The sequence below is a fragment of the Staurois parvus genome, unplaced genomic scaffold (assembly GCF_062004578.1).
Source record: "Staurois parvus isolate SC_StPar_1 unplaced genomic scaffold, SC_StPar_1.0 ptg000719l, whole genome shotgun sequence".
Lineage (NCBI taxonomy): Eukaryota > Metazoa > Chordata > Amphibia > Anura > Ranidae > Staurois > Staurois parvus.
The window spans coordinates 10,405,035-10,423,974 of record NW_028318515.1 but is presented as its reverse complement, the minus strand read 5'-3'; the positions used below and the strand labels follow the sequence as shown (position 1 = coordinate 10,423,974).

Genomic DNA, 18,940 nt, shown 5'->3' with positions numbered 1-18,940 from the left:
AATTAATGTACATGTATTGGGAATTTATTTAGCAGAGATATAGAACAGAATACATTTTGGCCTAAATTTATGACAAAATTTGATTTAAATTATTTTAGTAGACATGTTTAATAGAAAAAGTAAAATATATTTTTTTTTCTCAAATTGTCAGTCTTTTTTTTTTTCATAGAGTAAAAAATAAAAACCCGCACAGGCGATCAAATATCCCCGAAAGAAAGCTCAATTTGTGGGAAATATAAATTTCATCTGTGTGCAGCGTTATGTGATCGCAGAATTCTCAGTTAAAGTAACGCAGCACCGTAACGCAAAAAATGGCCAGGTCAGGAAGGGGGGTAAGTCCTCAGGAGGGCAAGTGGTTAAACATGTCTAGTAAAAAAAAAAACAAATTTCACCATAAATTTAGGCCAAAATGTATTCTGCTACATGACTATGCTAAAAAAAGAAAAATCCCAATACGTGTAAATTAATTGGTTTATGTGAAAGTTATAGCGTTTACAAATGGCGATATATATACTGGGATTTTATGGCGGTATATATATTGGGACTGCGGCGGGCATGCTGACATCCCCAGTGACACCAATACAGTGATCAGTGTTAAAAAAAAAAAAAGCACTGACACTGTACTAATGGCACTGGGCAGGAAGGGGTTAACATGAGAGCCAATCAAAGGGTTAACTGTGTGCTGTTTTACTTGTGTCTGTATCCGCGTGCTTCACTGTAAGCACACTGCTTTGCATGGCTGTGCTGACAGGCAGAACTATTTTGTTCATAAAAAGTTCTCCACCCTGTTGAAGATGCTCTGCAATTACTGGCCGGGACAGAGTGATTGACAGCAGCGGCAGCGAATGGTGGCACGCCTCACGCAAGCCCCCTACCTGGATATGCGAAATCACGTGTATGTATATGTGTGTGTGTGTGTGTGTGTGTGATTTTGCGCACCCCTGCTGCCCTGTAGCAGTATTTGTGCTATAGGGCGGTCGGGAAGCAGTCAAAAATACATATACAAACATTTAATAAACTGCAGTTTACCAATCCTTAAATGTAGTAGTTGCATTAGTATTTTTGTAAGCTTTTTCTTCTTTTATTTTCACCTGGTAAGATCGTCAGATAAAATTTTTTTTAAAAAACACCTATAAAAATAGAGAACAATTGCAGACACTACATTCTTTTATCTTTTCAAGTAATCTCAGACAGACTCCATGATCTTGAGATTAGGGTTCTGTGGGAGCCAAACCATCACTTTCAGGATTCTTTGTTCTTCTTTCTGCTGAAAATAGTTCTTAATAACATTGGCTGTATGTTTGGCATTGAGGGCACCATTGACCCTGACCAAATCTCCAACTCCATTTGGAGAAATACAGCCATAAACTTTTAAGGAACATTTACCATGCTTCACTGTTGTCTGCAGACACTCATTATTATACCGCTCTCCAGCCCTTCGCAAACAAACTGCCTCCTGCTACAGCCAAATATTTCAAATTTTGACTCATCAGTCCAGAGCACATGCTGCCAATTTTCTGCACAATAGTTACTATGTTTTCAGGCATAGTTGAATTGTTTAGACTTGTTTCCATGTCAGGAGTATGGCTTTTTGGGAGCAATTCTTCCATGAAGGCCACTTCTGGCCAGAAGTCTCCAGACAGTAGATGGGCGTACCTGAGTCCCACTGGTTTCTGCCAGTTCTGTGCTGATGGCACTGCTGGACATCTTTCGATGTTGAAGGGAAGTAAGCATGATCTGTGTTTTACCTGCTGCATTTAGTTTCCTTGACCAACCGCTGTATCTACAGTCCTCAACATAGCCCGCTTCTTTGTGTTTCTTCAAAAGAGCTTGAACAGCACATCTTGAAACCCCAGTTCACTTTAAAACTTTACCTGGGAGAGATCTTGCGAAGGATGGTCATACATTATACAATTTTCTTGAGATTTTGCTTTAGATTTACCAAAAACAATATAATATGAGGTCAAACCTAAACAACACTTTCAGTTGTATCCAACTAAGCAGGCCCTTGCACTAAATAGTTGAAGGTAAATCTAAAGGAAATTGGGCAGAAATTGAACAGAAAATTGTATAGTGAATGGCCAGCCTAAAGTAGTATAACAACCTTGTGTCTTGATGCTGTGCTGTTTTGCCACGGTGTATTACCTGTTACATGAAAATATCTTACACAACCTCAGTAGCAGTCTGGCTGTTCCTCTAACAATTTTAAGCCTCCTACACAGCTGTTTCTGTTTCAGTTAATGCCTTTGTTTCAACCTACATAAAAATGAATGATCATTAGCTCCTGCTTAGTATAACTGGTTAATCATACACCTGACTCTAATCCTACAAAATCCCTGACTATGTGCAAAAAGTGTATGCGTAAGAATTGATGCTCGTTTGAAGCCAAAGGGTAGTCACACCAAGTATTTGATTTAGATTTTTCTTCTGTTCGTTCACTTTGCATTTTGTAAATTGATAAAAACAAACAATTAAAATATTTTTTTTGAAAGTATGCTTACTTTACAACATTTCATCAAACCTGCCTAACACTTCTGCACAGTATTGAATATGTATTCATTATACAGCACTGCATCCTGCATTGCCGTGCCCATACTATGGCTGTGTTAAGCTGAGAATCCATTGAAAACAATGCCGTATTTGTAGGTTAACACATTTTTGCTGTTGTGTGTTCAATATATAGAATATTTGTTTCTTGATATCCATTTGAAAAAACAAAAAAGGTAAAAGGCAAGTATCAGAAAAAAAAAGGAAGTAAGTTAGAATGCCCTTCAGTCAGTACATAGGCAGTAATAAAATCAAATCCCTTTGAACTTAGAAAGCAAAGTTTCAATCCATTCACTACAATACATGCCTTTCAACTGGTAAAGAGGTGTACAAACTGCATTGAGACATGCAGCAGTATGTGGGCCATATTGTGAGAGGATTTAGCAAGCTAAAAATTAGTCAATGGGAATTACAAAAGAAAATAAAAATCCCAATGCTATATTTACCACTGGTAAAATTTGACATATAAGTCATTCAGTGAGAATGTAGCCATATGTAAGCAAATGCAACTAAATACAGATGTCCAGAAAGCTAAAGCCAAGGAAAGACTGCCATCTAAACCATAATCAATAAGTAGATATTACTCCTACAATGATATGGTGTTGATGTCAATGTCAATGTTTAGTACAAATTAAGATATTTATCACTGCAAACCAATGAATAGATTATTTCCACTGTTAAACAGAGTGTCATACTGTTTTGTAGTAGTCAATAAAGCGGATTTCGCTGCCATCTGATTTCTTGAATGTCGATTCTGGAGTAAAATCCCAGTCAATGTCATCAATGCGGTATGTTCGATTGTTGTACCTGTGTGGTTAGAAAGGCAGCACAATGGTGACAAATAAAATAAACCTGACTGTTATACAGCTGTACTCAAAAGTTTGCATACCCTGGCAGAAATTGTGAAATTTTGCCATTGATATTGAAAATATGACTGATCATGCCAAAAAAAAGCTCTTTTATTGAAGGATGATGATCATATGAAGCAATTTATTATCAAATAGTTGCTTGCTCCTTTTTAAATCATAATGATAAAAGAAATCACCCAAATGGCCATGATCAAAAGTTTACATACCCTGCAATGCTTAGCCTTGATACAGACACACAAGGTGACAGACACGGGTTAAAATGCTAATTAGAGGTTAATGCCCCACATTTGTAGCTTCTTAAATTGCAATTAGTGTCAGTGTATAAATAGTCAATGAGTTTGTTAGCTCTTGCGTGGAAGCACTGACTAGGCTAGATACTGAGCCATTGGGATCAGAAAAGAACTGTCAAAAGTCCTTCGTAACAAGGTAATGGAACTTTATAAAGATGGAGAACATGAAAAGATGTCCAAAGCCTTGAATATGCTAATCAGTACTGTTAAATCTCCTATTAAGAAGTGGAAAGTTGGGGATCTCTTGATACCAAGCCAAGGTCAGGTAGACCAAGAAAGAACGCAGCCATAACTGCCAGAAAAATATTTGGGATACAAAGGGAAACCCCTAGGTAAACACAAGAAAATTACAGGCTGCTCTGGAAAAAAGACAGTGTGGTTGTTTTGCAGCAATTTAAATAAGTGCGTTAGACTGTAAAAAAAACAATCAAAAAGCAGCAAAAAATACATCTTTAAACAGAGCTAAATAAAATATCAATACTCTTAGGACACTAACGAAAAACTGAGACATCTTGATAGTAAGGAGTTATTTTGGGCTGACCTGCAGTTTTTTTGTGTGTCAGTGTCAAATCTTCCTGTAGGCAGCAGTATATCCTGAACATTAACCACTAGGGGACCGCCCACAGTATATATACTGCGGCAAGGCGGCCCCTATGCAAAGGATCACGTTTATAAACGTCATCCTGATTTGGGGGTACAGGGCGCGCGATGCGTGCGACCGCCCTACCCGCGGCACCGATCGCGGTCGAGGCAGTCAATCACTGGGTCCCGACCGGTAATTACCCACCAGAGCCCGACGATTGCCGGCAAACACTGACAGGGAGGACGGCTTCATTGTTTTCAATGGAGCCACTGAAGGATCCAAATTGCCGTATGGTATTATTGTTCTGCCTGTGATTCCTGACTCTGATTTGTTTCCTGTTGCCGAACCCAGCCTGCTCTCCCACTTAGAAATCGTGGAGGGGTCTGAAATTCACATTGTAGGTGCATTCCCACTCTGAGAGACAGAATTAAAAAAAAAATTCAGGAAATCACATTGTATGATTTTTAAAGAATTTATTTGTCTTGCACTGCTGAACATAAGTATTTGAACATCTGAGAAAATCAGTGTTAATATTTGGTACAGAAGCCTTTGTTTGCAATTACAGAGGTCAAACGTTTCCTGTAGTTCTTGACCAGGTTTGCACAAACTGCAACAGGGATTTTGGCCCACTCCTCCACACAGATCTCCTCTAGATCTGTCAGGTTTCGGGGCTGTCGCTGAGCAACACGGAGTTTCAGCTCCCTCCAAAGATGTTCCATTGGATTTAGGTCTGGAGACTGGTTAGGCCACTCCAGAACCTTGATATGCTTCTTACGGAGCCACTCCTTGGTTATCCTGGCTGTGTGCTTCGGGTCGTTGTCATGTTGGAAGACCCAGCCACGACCCAGATTCAATGCTCTGACTGAGGGAAGGAGGTTGTTGCTCAAAATCTCATAATAAATGGCCCCATTCATCCTCTCCTTAATACAGTGCGGTCGTCCTGTCCCCTTTGCAGAAAGGCACCCCCAAAGCATGATGTTACCACCCCCATGCTTCACAGTAGGGATGGTGTTCTTGGGATGCAACTCATCCTTCTTTTTCCTCCAAACACGACGAGTGAAGTTTAGACCAAAAAGTTCTACTTTGGTCTCATCTGACCACATGACTTTCTCCCATGCCTCCTCTGGATCATCCAGATGGTCATTGGCAAACTTCAGACGGGCCTGGAAATGTGATGACTTGAGTAGGGGAACCTTCCGTGCAATGCATGATTTGAAACCATAACGGCGTAGTGTTCTACCGACAGTGACCTTTGAAACTGTGGTCCCAGCTCTCTTCGTGTCATTGACCAGCTCCTCCCTAGTAGCTCTGGGCTGATTCCTCACCTTTCTTATCATCAGTGATACCCCATGAGGTGAGATCTTGCATGGAGCCCCAGTCCGAGGGAGACTGACAGTCGTCTTTAGCCTCTTCTGTTTTCTAAATATTGCTCCAACAGTTGATCTATTTTCACCAAGCTGCTTGGCAATTGCCCCGTAGCCCTTTCCAGCCTTGTGGAGGTCCACAATTTTGTCTCTGGTGTCTTGACAGCTCTTTTGTCTTGCCCATGGTAGTAGTTGGCGTCTCACTGACTGTGGGGTGGACAGGTGTCTTTAAAGAGCTCAGATAGCTGATACTAAGTTAGATTAATGAGTGGAGTAGAGGTGGACTTTTTAAAGGCACAGTAACAGGTCTTTGAAAGACAGAATTCTTGCTGTTTCCTAGGTGTTCAAATACTTATGTTCAGCAGTGCAAGACAAATAAATTCTTTAAAAAACATACAATGTGATTTCCTGAATTTTTTTTTTTAATTCTGTCTCTCAGAGTGGGAATGCATCTACAATGTGAATTTCAGACCCCTCCATGATTTCTAAGTGAGAGAACTTGCAAAATCACAGGGTGTTCAAATACTTCTGTTCCTCACTGTATCTATGCCTGGTCATGGTAGCAGAGAACACGGGCATATGATGAATCGGGTCTGTGGACCAATACAACCGCAATTCATTTTTTTTTTTAGTAATGCCCATGTTGAGGGTTAGGTCCAAAAAATTTAAATTCGGAAACCGAGTTTCCATGTGAATGGTCTGGCAAGATTTGAATCTGGGTTGGGAGCGATAAATAGTTGTGCATATAAATTGCTTCGATCCACAATCAATGCATACATATCTTGCAGCACGGGTGCGCAAAATCACGTATATACGTGATTAGCGCTCCTGTGATTTTCACGTCCCTCCCAGATAGCGTCAGATTGCCTGTCAGTACACCAGTCGTCACATTTAACCCCTTTATTGCCAGGAACACGCTCACACACAATAAACCTCCATTGCTAGTATAGTGTCGGAACAGATCAATATCTTTGATCAGATCAGCACTATACCAGCGTTCAGATTAGTATAGCGTCCCCAAAAATGCCACCATGAAAAACAGCTCCAAAAAAATCAAAGGGAGTAGTTAAATTTTCAGTTTCCATGTGAATTCCGGGTTGGGCAGTGGATGGGGGAAGTACGGGTGCTGCAGAATTTGTGGTCTGCCAACCTGGATTTGCAAGCACATCTGGAAGCATACTACGGGCTCTACAGGCCTGTGTGCGAATTCTTGGTGGTTGCGGAACAATACTTGTGCTCGTCACTGCACCAGCTTGTTCTACACTTATGGGACTCGTCACGTCTCCAAGTGATACTGCAGTGCTGGTACGTAAAGACCAGGATGTACTAGGCCACTGGTGCTTGCCAGTTCACCAAAAGGTAGTGTGGCACTAGTACTGGCACTCTGCTGCATAAGTCATCAAAATTTACCTGCAAGTGCTAACAGAGATCAGGCCTGATTCTACGAACACTGCAGTATCAAGTGACAGTGATGTATCAAGTGACAGTGACCTACTAGGGTCTAAACGCAGGTGCTGGCAGGTGCTGTGGCTGATCCCGCTAACGCTGCATTTTTGGGAATGCTATACTAATGTGAAATACTTCTGTTCCTCACTGTATGTGGCTAGGCTCCTAAAAAGTCTCACACATGTTTTATTCCCATAATCGGTAGAAATAGCAGAATGTATTTTGGGGTGTAATTCCACATATACCCATGGCTTGTAGGAGAAATATATAATTTAAATGACAACTTTGTGAAGGAAAAAAAAAAAGTTTTTGTCATTTTGTCAAAAATAAATCTTCCATGGACTTAATATGCCTCTCAGCAGATAGCTTAGGGTGTCTATGTTCCAAAAAGGAGTCATTTGGGGGTGTTTGTACTATCCTGGTATTTTAGCACCTCAAGAAATGTGATAAGCAGTCACAAAGTAAAAGCTGTGTAAATTCCATTATCTATACCATACTTTGTAGATGCTATACATTCACACAAAGCAATCAATATACACTTATTGGGATATTTTTAACCAAAAACATGTAGCAGAATACATTTTTGCCTAAATTTATGATGAAATTTTAGTTTTTTTGGGGCATATGAGGAAATATAGTTTTTTTTCCTTCAAAATCATTTGTTTATAGCACTAAAACTAAAAAGGGCACAGGTGATCAAATACCACCAAAAGAAAGCTCTATTTGTGTGAAAAAAAGGACATAAATTTCATTTATGCACCGAATTGCATGACCGCGCAATTGCCCGTTAAACTAGTGCAGCGCTGTATAGCAAAAAAAAATGGCGTAAATTGCAGTATCTATACCATAGTTTGTAGACGCTATAATGTTCACACAAAGCAATCAATATACACTTATTAGAATTTTTTAAACAAAAACGTAGCAGAATACATTTTGGTCAAAATTTATAACTAACTTTTACTATATATTTTTTATAGCTGAAAGTAAAAAATATCATTTTTCTAAAAATATTTTCAGTCTTTTTTTGTTTATAGCACGAAAAATAAAAAGCGCACAGGTGATCAAATACCACATAAAGAAAGCTCTATTTGTGTGAATAAAAGGACGTAAATTTTGTTTGGGTACAGCATGACCGCGCAATTATCAGTTGAATTAGTGCAGCGCCAAGTAGCAAAAAGAGGCCTGGTCATTAAGGGGGGTAAATTCTCTGGAGGGCAAGTGGTTAAAGCAGGACTAAAGACAATGTTTTTTTTGTTTTGTTTTGGATAGAGTGGAGAGAGATTAGAACACCTGGCATGCCTTTTTTGTTGTCTGTGCTTCTGTTAAGCAGATTCGCTCTCTCTATTTGTCTTGTTTACCATTTTTATTGAAGGTGAAAGGAAACCTAAAATATTGGGTTGTCCCCAGAAAAGTAATAGAGGGGAACTTTTTCAATGGGGACTGGGGGTCCCAAGCAATTGCCTTAGTTTGCAGGGATTTCCTATCAATTCCTGTTTGGCTATGGGACAGGACGTGAAGGGAAATCTCTGCAATGTGACACATGACGAAAAAAAAAAAAAAATCTGACGGGTTATAACCCTCACTTGCTCAATCCAAAAGGAAAAAAAAAGGTTTGCCTATAGTTTTACTTAAAGACTCAATGGATAAAAAAAATTGATTTAGGGTTCCACAAAGAAATATTGTCACAGGCTTCTGTACACAAGCTATAAATAGAAAACTTACTTGGTAAGAACTATCTGTCCAATCAGTTCTTTTCTGCAAGCGTCACGGAAGTTGTGTGCCACAATTTTTGAATGTAAGTTGTACATCACATCTAAAATGGTTTCACTTCGAAGAACCTTATGGCTTATATCAAGGCACAACATAATGCTGGTCTCATATTGCAAAATGGAGGTTGTGAAGCCAGGCCAAACAGTTAAGCTAAGCAAAAAATGGAAAGATAAATAAAGCTTATTTATACCCAAAAAACTTTTTTGCTCTATTTCAACCAAATAATCCGGCCATTAACTAACTTCCTGTCCAACAATGTCAACCATAATAAGCAGTGCTGTGACCCTAAGACAGGGAGTGACTATACAACATTGTGTTATGACTATATAACACCTCCCCCACTTCTCCATAACAGAGAGGGTGTTTTGTAGTTCACAGATAGAGAACTATGCTAACTGACAATGATCCAGAGGCAAAATACTGAAAGCTAATAGCTCACAAAATTTCTGGCACGATGAACAGCTTTTATTTACATATTGCACTTATCAAACACATATTAAAACACTTTCAGTTGTATATTTAACAGATTAAAATACAAGGCCACTTTCAGAAAGCCCCGATGAACAGGCAGATGGCATGTCTGTGTCCGCTCCGCTACTGCAGAGTGGACACAGACACAGCCTGTTGTCTTCTATGGGACGGTCAGATGGAAACAGACCACCTGTATGTTTTCACCCAAGTGTCATCCGATCCCCATCCGTCTGTTCTTAGCAAACAGGAATGGATCAGATGCCGGCAGATGTCAACGAACACTTGTCCACTGACACCTGCCAGTCCATAGAGGTCTTTGGATGGTCTGATCAGGTCCACCTGAAAAAAATGACAGGCGGGCCCGATCAGACCGTCGGTGTGAAATGGGCCAAAGAGAGATATATAGTTTCAGTTTACATACACTTTAGCAGAATTCCATGCAGTAAAAAATACACTATATTACCAAGTTTGTGAACATCTGCCCTTCACACCTTTATAAGCCTGATAAACATCTCATTCTAAAACCATGCACATTATTATGTACCTAAAATTTTTGAATGTGTTGGGGGGAATGTTTGTCTATTGTGCCATTAGAGCATTTACTAGCTTTGGTAAAGAGCTGACACGAAGTTGGTGTTCAATGGCACAACTGGTGTTCAAATTTTTCCAAAAGGTGTTTAATGGTTTTGAGGCCAAGGCTCTGTGCAGGCTATGCAAACTCCACCACACCAAATTCATCACACCGTGTGTTTATGGACTTGGCTTTGTGCACAGCTATGCTGGAAGAAAACAAGAGGAATTTTGATTTACTTGTAAATTTAGTATCTTGGAAGTACGGTGCAAGACCCAGGCAACTTTTATATAGACATGTAGACGTGGTGAAGACAACTTGCTGAAGTTCAAACCGAGCACCAGAATGGGGAAGAAAGGGAATTTAAGTGCCTTTTAGCATGGAATGGTTGTTGGTGTCAGACGGGTTGTTCTAAGCATTTCAAAAACTGCTGATTTACCGGGATTTTCACGCAACAAATAGGGAAATCAAGACTCATCAGACCAGGCAAAGTTTTTCCAATCTTCTTTTGTCCAATTTTGGTGAGCCTATGCAAATTGAAGCTTCCGTTTCCTGTTCTTAGCTAATAGTAGTGGTACCTAATGTGGTCTTCTGCTGCTGTAGCCCTTCTTCTTCAAGTTTTGACGTATTGTGTGTTCATAAATGGTATTCTGCATAGCTTGGCTGTAACAAGTGGTTATTTGAGTTACTGTTGCCTTTCTATCATCTCAAACTAGTCTGTCCATTCTACTCTGAAATCAACAAGGCATTTTTGATCATGCAACTGCCGATCGCTTCATATTTTCTCTTTTTCTGACCCTTCTCTGTAAACCCTAGAGATGGTTGAGCATGAAAATCCCAGTAGATCAGTTTTCTAAATACTCAGACCAGACCATCTGGCAGCAACAATCATGCCACATTCAAAGTCACTTAAATCCCCTTTCTTCCCCATTCCGATGCTCAGTTTGAACTTCAGAAAACTGACTTATCTACATCTACCACATCTACATGGCTAAATGCACTGAAATGCTGCCACGTGATTGGCTGATTAGCAATTTGTGCAAACAAGCAATTGGACAGGTGTACCTAATAAAGTGGCCAGTGAGTGTATGCATCTCAATCTATACACCATACTTTTATACATACTTACATACTGTATCTACACTATGGTTTACAGGTTTGATACTGTGCCAGAGACTGTGAAGCAGGGTGGAAATGAAGGAATTAAGATAGCATATCTGGCCTGTTGAGAAGAGGCCAGGAGTTGTTTGCAATCAGTCTGAGTCAGTCTGTGTACCAGGATCACCATCTTCCTCTTTTGCTCTATTTTGTGGAGTAGAGGAGGCAAAATGCTTAGCGTCGGAAAGGCACAGAACAAAACTGAGACCATGGGATAACTAGAGCATCTAAGGCCAGTGGATCCCTGGTTCTAGAAAAAAAGAGAGGTAACTTGTATCTTTAGACTAGCATGTCCTCATTTTTGCCATAGCAGATTGAACATATCTGGATGAAGAAACTGTTCCCCTTGGTCCAAGCTGTGGCAGCTGAGATAATTGCTGGGCAGTCAATTTCTGTCTTGATAGACACTTGTTTGTTAACCACAAGGCACCCAAGCTCCCAGTGCCACTATGGTGGCAATGGGCAACTTTACCCAAATTGGGTGTCCCTTCAGAAGTGGGGACAATCACTGCAGGGACAGCCAGACAGCTTTGGGCTCCAAGACGTTCATAAGGAGTTTCGTCTCTTCTCTTGACCATATTCCCTAATCCAGCAAATATTGAAAGACTCCTTCCCAGCCTGATCTGTTGTAGGAACTTTCACAGTGTTAGGGAAAGAAATATTTCACCAGGACAAGGATTTAATGGTTTGGTTAGATAGTAACAAGGGTAGATACAGGGAAAGAGCCTGCTTTTTCCATGCTGACAGAATGTTTAGTTGGAGAGTTCTTAAGTGGAATTGAGTGTAAGGTACTTCCTCAAAAGAAGCCTCTGTTGAACTCTCATGGCAAATCACACTGTGGGATTTCCTTTGACTTTTTTTATATGTCGAGTATGAGCTAGAGAAAAAAAAAAAAACGTTTTCTAGAACAGAAGACTTTACCCTGTATCCAGGATCAGACTCAAATATTCTAGGCGCAGGGAAGGAAGGAGAGCAGATTTTTTTAAGTTGACCAGCCAGCCAAAGGTCTGAAACAACTGGATTTACTCTTGGACATTTGCTGATAGTTGCAAGGAAGATGAATCCTTCAGAGGGTCAAGAGCAGTGTTTCCCAACCTTTTTTAAGTCAAGGCACCCTTTAAAATTATGGACAGTCCTGAGGCACCCTTTAAAATTATGGACAGTCTTGAGGCACCCCATTCTAAAATGGGATGCCTCAAGTCTGAATATAATTTTAAAAGGGCACCCTATTCTAAAATGTGAAAAACTATTCTAATAGTTTTATGAAAAAATAAAAAACACAGCACAAAAAACTTAATTATATAAATAAATTAAAATTAAAAAAAATATATGAAACAATGTACAAATAAAAGTGCAAAAAATAAAAGTCCCAATCCAAAGAATGAAGATATCTTAAATCCAATGTGCTTCAAAGACGTAAATGAAAAAAGAGCAGCAGCATTGGTTTAGGAGCAACATCCACACATGTAGGACACCCAACATACACTTTTGCACACTAGTACAGAGTAGTATTCCAGTGTTTCTCTTTTCCGTCAGTTTTTCTCCATCATTGAGCTAATGTGACCCCAGCACTGATAGAGAGGGGCAGAGGAAGGTCAAACAAGAATGCTGTGCAGGCAGCTGACATCCTCCTTATCAACTGATGAGGTAATTGGTTGTCAGGACGCCGGCAGCTGCAATGTTGTAATAGTGCACAAGAAAAACCTGTGGCTTTGTGTAACTAAAAGGCAGGCGTGTTCCGCCCGCTGGCTTGTATACAGTTCTCAGCAATTTTTAGACATTTTGCCAAGGCACTCCTGAAGAAACCTCAAGGCACCCTGGTTGACAAAGACTGGTCTAGAAAGCCTGTAATCTGGATGTTCTGAGAAGGGAAAGCAGGAGGGGCAAAGATCTATGCAAGAATCCACGTGTTCGGGGCGTAACGCGTAGAGCGCAGTGACGTCATTTCCGGGTGGAGCTCGGTGACGGAGTTCCAGTGACGGAGTTCCGGTTTTTCGCCATCTTGAGTCCCTTAGTACACCCATAACATATGGGAAACCGTGGGTTGTGTACTTGGACCATGTGAGTGATTTATCTGGCATTTTTGATTAAATATATTGACATACTACAGTATGGAAGTATTTCTCTTTGTTTACCCTTCCATGGCCCTGATATTATATTGCTGAGTCTCTCTATGCCTAATATATTTGGAGTGGATATCGGAGTGATAGATGAGGTGTTGTGAAGTCATCAGTATTATCGGAAGTTAAAGATTCCAATCGGGGTGGAACATCTTATTATATGATTTGTGACCCTTAGGGGTCGAATAAAGGAGGTGAGGAGGCACTCTAGCCACTGGAGGATATATGCACTAGAGTGGCACCTTTTTTGAGCACATAATTTTGAAGTTGAAAAAGCATTTAGTATTTTATTTATTTCACATCAAAAGAGTGTTTGCACGATTGTTGCACTTTAATCTGGACTTTTTTGATTGTTTGTTTTAATCAACACTTGTCACTGTAGGCCGTGATTGTTCACTTTACGTTTTTTTTTATATATATACATGATTATGTGTTTATTTGTATATATATATTTAGTTTTTTTGGGCACTTGTCACTTTTTATACACTTAAGTCTGTGTACACCTAGTACCACTTTTAGCCACTGGGTGGCAGACTGGTAGTTTTGCATTGATTTGAAGCACCAGTCTTTTTCACTATATAAATATCTATGTATTTGAGATTTTGTATTTATATTTATTTAGTATAATTTTGTTTTGTTTGCATATTTATTTGGAGTACTAGTCACTTTATTTTACTTCACTTTATTTTTATGCATTATTTTGTTCATATCTAGTTTACTTAGTTTATTACCCTCATAGCTGAGCACTTCATCCACTATTAGATATTTTTTCATCCCGAGGTATAGGGTATAGATGATAGCAGCTGGCTTTGTTTAGTTACTCTGTGGAGCGCAGGAGGATATTCTTATACCTGTTAAACCTTGCCTCCAAAACTAGTATCAAGCGATACAAAAACATCAACCTTATGCAAATTAGTAAAGGTATGGAAAAACGAAACAGTTGCCATCTTTGCAAAGCTAAGAAATAAAGACTGAATGATGAAAAGCCTAGGAGGTGCTCAAGGTCCTGGTAGAATGAGCAGAAAACAAAGGTTTCCATCCAGTGAGAGAGTGGGCTTGAACCATGGTCTACTCTAGCGAATTTAACAGGATATGGTTGAAGAAATAACTTGTCCGTTCCTACGATTATCAGATGATGAACTGGAAATCTGTCCAATAGCGACAGCAGTGTTGAATTAAACTCTAATAGCCTGAACCATAACCAAATTAAGAAAAGCTAATTTCGTAGGATGGGTTGGGTTGGGACATAAAGAGGGAAATTGAAATAACAACCAATTTTTGGCAGGAAGGATAACAAAGGGTAAAGAACCACCTTATCTCAATAAAGAACATAAAACGACCATTTACAAAAGAGATAAACCAGCTCAGACACCCTAAGCGCCGAGGTGATGGCAGCCAATAAAGCCATCTTCTGCAAAAGCATAGATGGCAGAAAGGTTTTTGTGGGAGAGAAAGAAATAAATCAAGATTCAATAGAAGGGAAAACAACCTGAGTAACCTCCTGAATGAGGGTGCGGACTAAGGAGATAGAAGCCAGATGGCATTGAAAAAGGACGTACAGAGCACAAACCTGGCCCTTCACAGTACTAAAGAACATTCTCTAGTCCAAGCCAACCTGGAGGAAGGCTAGAATATGTGCCACAAGATACCTGTGAGAATGAAAATCTAGCAATTTGCTGGAGGGCATATGGTTGGGTGGCATGTGCTGGAGTTCTTTCAATAAAGTGGCTTCATTAATTAAGTGGCGCTTCTGCTCATGCTCATCTGAACATCTCTTCTCTGTCTCTTCACAGGGAAACTCTGCATCCATGTTGCTGCTGCTTAACATCCACCTGAGACTGAATACTGACTGACTGCTCTCAATGTCTTTATTGTAAACTCTGCATCAATGTTGCTGCTGCTTCACTTCCACATAAAACTGAATACTGACTTGCTGCTTACAATATCTTTATGGCAAACGCTGCATTTATGTTGATGCAGCTTCACATTCACTAAGAACTGAATACTGACTGACTGCTCACAGTATCTTTATGGTTTATTTGTTACTGCTTTCACCATCTAAGCCCTGTTCACATTGTTATGATGTTTATTTTGTTCTTTAGTATTACCTAAATTATGGGCTGATCTTAAATCTTCACAACCCTGCTCTCTTGCGATTTGATTATGGTGTTAAATGTATCCTCTGCTAGCTGTGCGCCTATTATTACTTCTTATTGATAAATTGTCAAATTCTACCCTCCAGTGTAAAGCTAGACCACCTTTAAGGGGGATGCACATCGTTATGGGGCACATAGCTGGGTGGCAGAATTTGTTTTGTTTTTTTTGTTCAGTAAAGTGGCTTCTTTAGTGGTACTTGCGCTCTGCGATTGCATGAAGCAAAAATCTACAGCAATCTATTTTGAAAAATACTAGACTGCAGGTGACCTTATTTCTTTATTCAGCTTTCCTTCCTCTCTGTAACATGCACGCTCTACCTCTCCTTCTCACAGTTGTGTCCTTTCCCCTAAAGTAATGCTAAAGCAAGGGTCCTCAAACTTTTTAAACAGGGGGCCAATTCACAGACCTTCTTCACACTGTTGGGGGGCCGGACTATAGTTTGAAAAAAAGAACAATTCCTCTGCACAGCACACATCTTTTTTGTAGTGCAAAAAAACCAGGAAAAAAATACAATATTTAAAATGCACTGTACACTAACGCACTGGACACCGCAATGCATTGTACACTGCAACGCACTGGACACCGCAATGCACTAGACACCGAAATGCATTGTACACTAACGCACTGGACACTAACGCACTGGACACCAAAATGCACTGTACCTGGTGCCTGGTGTGCTCTCCTCCTATCCTGTTGCTCCCCTGGCTGCAGCAGGTGAAATCAGGGACTTCCAGGCTGAGGCTCGCTGGGTCCTCACAGCTGAGGACCCAGTGAGTAGCCTAGCTATTTGCCAGTCCTTTTTTTTCCCCGATTTTTTTTTTTTCTCAGCTGGCCCAGCGGGGCGGATAAATGGCTTTGGCGGGCCACATCCAGACAGCCGTAGTTTGAGGACCCTGTACTAAAGATGCATTAAAAAATAAATAAATAAAATAACAAACATGTCATACTTATCTGCTCTGTGAAATAATTTTGCACAAAGCAGCACCGATTCTACACTTCTCAGGTTCCCCACCGGCATTCCTCTAGGGGCACTCGTGTGTGCTCGCTTCCAAGCCGCTTCTATGTGTCTATGATTGACTGCAGGAGCCAATAGCTCCCACTACGGTGTCTCAGCCGCTGCTCTCATGCACAGTGCTGGATTGAAATTGGGCTCAGGAAAATGTGGGGGTGGATGGGTGAGGGGAGAGCGGTACATTGAGGGTTTTCTACCTTCATGCATAAAATGAATGGTTAAAAAAAAACTTCAGCTTTTAGAACCACTTTAAACTCTTTCCTTTACCTTTCTTCTCCACCACACCAGTATATATCACCCACACTTCTGTCCTCTCATTATTGCACTCATCACTTCCTCCTAAATCTAAACCTACATGCTAATAAAAACTACCAGGATGGAAATGCATGTCTCTTCATATAAATCATACTCCCATATTACCTCCTATACCCTTCTGCCTTGGACTTCAGGAGAAACATCCCCAAACCCTGGGCCTCCATCATTGGACTGTACTTAACACAACCATCACCCCGCACCCTCTGGCAGCAGCCACAATCAACACAATTCAGTTTCCATTCCTTTTCTTACCAAAACCAGCCTCCCCTTGTGCCTTTTGTAACACACTCGCCTCTATCCATGACCTCTTTATCACTAAATCTTTTAATCTACTTGCAGTTACTTAAATGTGGCTTCATGAATAAGACACTGCTTTTCCTACTTCCCTCTCCCATGCTGATCTTCTCTGGACTCCTTACCCCAGACGCAGTGGACGGAAGGGAGGCAGAGTGGAAACTCTCCTATGCGCACAAAGCACCTTTCAGGTTCTTTACTTTCCTCCCTCTCATCGTTTGAAGCTTACTATTTATGTCTATTTTCTCATATTTCTTTAAGAATTGCTGTGATCTACCAGTCCCCTGGACCATGATTAATTTTCCTGATGATTTCTCTGCCCAGCTACCCTACTTTCTCTCTTCTTAAATCAACACAATCATTCCCTGGTAACACCAATATCCCTGTTAGTACTAACACTCCTATTTCTAAAATGCTCAGTCTAACCTCCTCTTTTGACCTGAGGCAATAGATACGTGCTTCTACTGGCAACACCCTTGACCTTGTATTCTGCTACCAATAAAAGCCATGCAACCTCTCCAGCAAACCTTTTCCTCTCTCTGATCAACACCTTATTAGTTTTGCTCTTTGCCCATTCTCCACCCCCTCTTCCTCCAGCTACCTAACAACTACCTGTAGAAACCTTTAACCCCTCGTCTCTATTCTAGAACTAACCACCTCTATGACAAAATCGCACCACTGTCCTGCCCAATCTAGTCACTTGTCTACAACAGATGACTGTCCTCCATTTTGGATGTGTTTGCCTCTACACTACACACAGAATCAGGCCCCAACTCCTACAACCTTGGCAAACAGATGACACTAGATGTCTCAAAAAAACATAATCCTGCTCTGTGACGTAAGACTAAGTCTAAGAAAGACTTCAACCAATATAAATCTTTTCTCCAAAAATACAATTTCTACCTCCTCACTGCCAAGCATACCTATTTTATCACTCTCGTTAACACCCTATCATCCAGTGCCCGTCAACTCTTCTCTACCCTTAACGTTCTACTTTGTCCTCCACCCCATTAACTCACTGCCCAGGAGATCGCCAATCACTTAAAAAATGACACTGAAACAATTCATGATGAGATCTCTACTGTACAGTTACCTCCCTTACTTAGTCATGTCCACAAGTACAATGAATACTTCCCTCACTCATTCCTGCTACTATAGACAAGGTTTCTATACTTTCTTCTAAAGTTCTTCCCCCACTTGCCCCTTCCCGATTTCTCAATAAAGATCGATGGCGCAACTATCAACATGCCCAAGTATGCCAAGATTCTAGGTGTAAACCTGGACTCTGAACTCTCCTTTTGGTCCCTCATCAAATCACTGTCCAAAATTTACTACCTCAGCCTCAGCAAAATCTCCAAAATACGCCCCTTCCTAAACAATGACACCACAAAGCTTCTAATTCACTTCCAGCGTATCAGGGCTGGGCTCCTGCTACTTAACGAGCAGCTCTTTCCTTTCAGTGCTCAGACACTGCTCAAATATTATGTGAAAACTTACAGCGCAATATGGCCTATCCAAATCAATATAAACAAATACTGCAGCGAACATGTAAAGTGTTCCCACATACAAATAATTATATACAAAAATGCAGCGCAATACTATATAATCAAATAATATACCAAATTATATATAATAAATAAATGAACATAAATCTTGCTTTGTGACATTGTGATATGCTTAAATACCATATACCTGCATAATCTGTATTCCAAACGTATCACCTTATATTAAACACAATAACGCAACTTTCTCATAATACTGCCCATATTAACCATGCGTTATCTGAATCATAATCACTGTGCATATATCTACTATCAGTGTCCCAATATAAATAAATAATTCTTGGTGAACCGTCCCTTTAAGACTCAGTGCTCCAAGTGCTACTGTGTAATCTCTCCACTGCATATATTCATTCAATGATTTCGTGTGACCCCATGTGTTTGATCCACCTCCAACACACCTTGTGGATTGAC

General features: G+C 40.3%; 1 protein-coding gene across 1 annotated transcript in view; it reads right to left on the bottom strand.

The window, feature by feature from the left end:
* The window catches only part of PIWIL1 (piwi like RNA-mediated gene silencing 1), a 474,823-nt gene that overhangs the window by 338,687 nt on the left and 117,196 nt on the right, over positions 1-18,940 (bottom strand). The window contains exons 7-8 of the mRNA XM_089653649.1: positions 8,822-9,019; positions 3,243-3,354 (exon numbers count right to left, since the gene is read on the bottom strand). Of these exons, the coding sequence (XP_089509775.1) occupies positions 3,243-3,354; positions 8,822-9,019 (310 nt within the window). The remainder of the gene's footprint in view (positions 1-3,242; positions 3,355-8,821; positions 9,020-18,940) is intronic.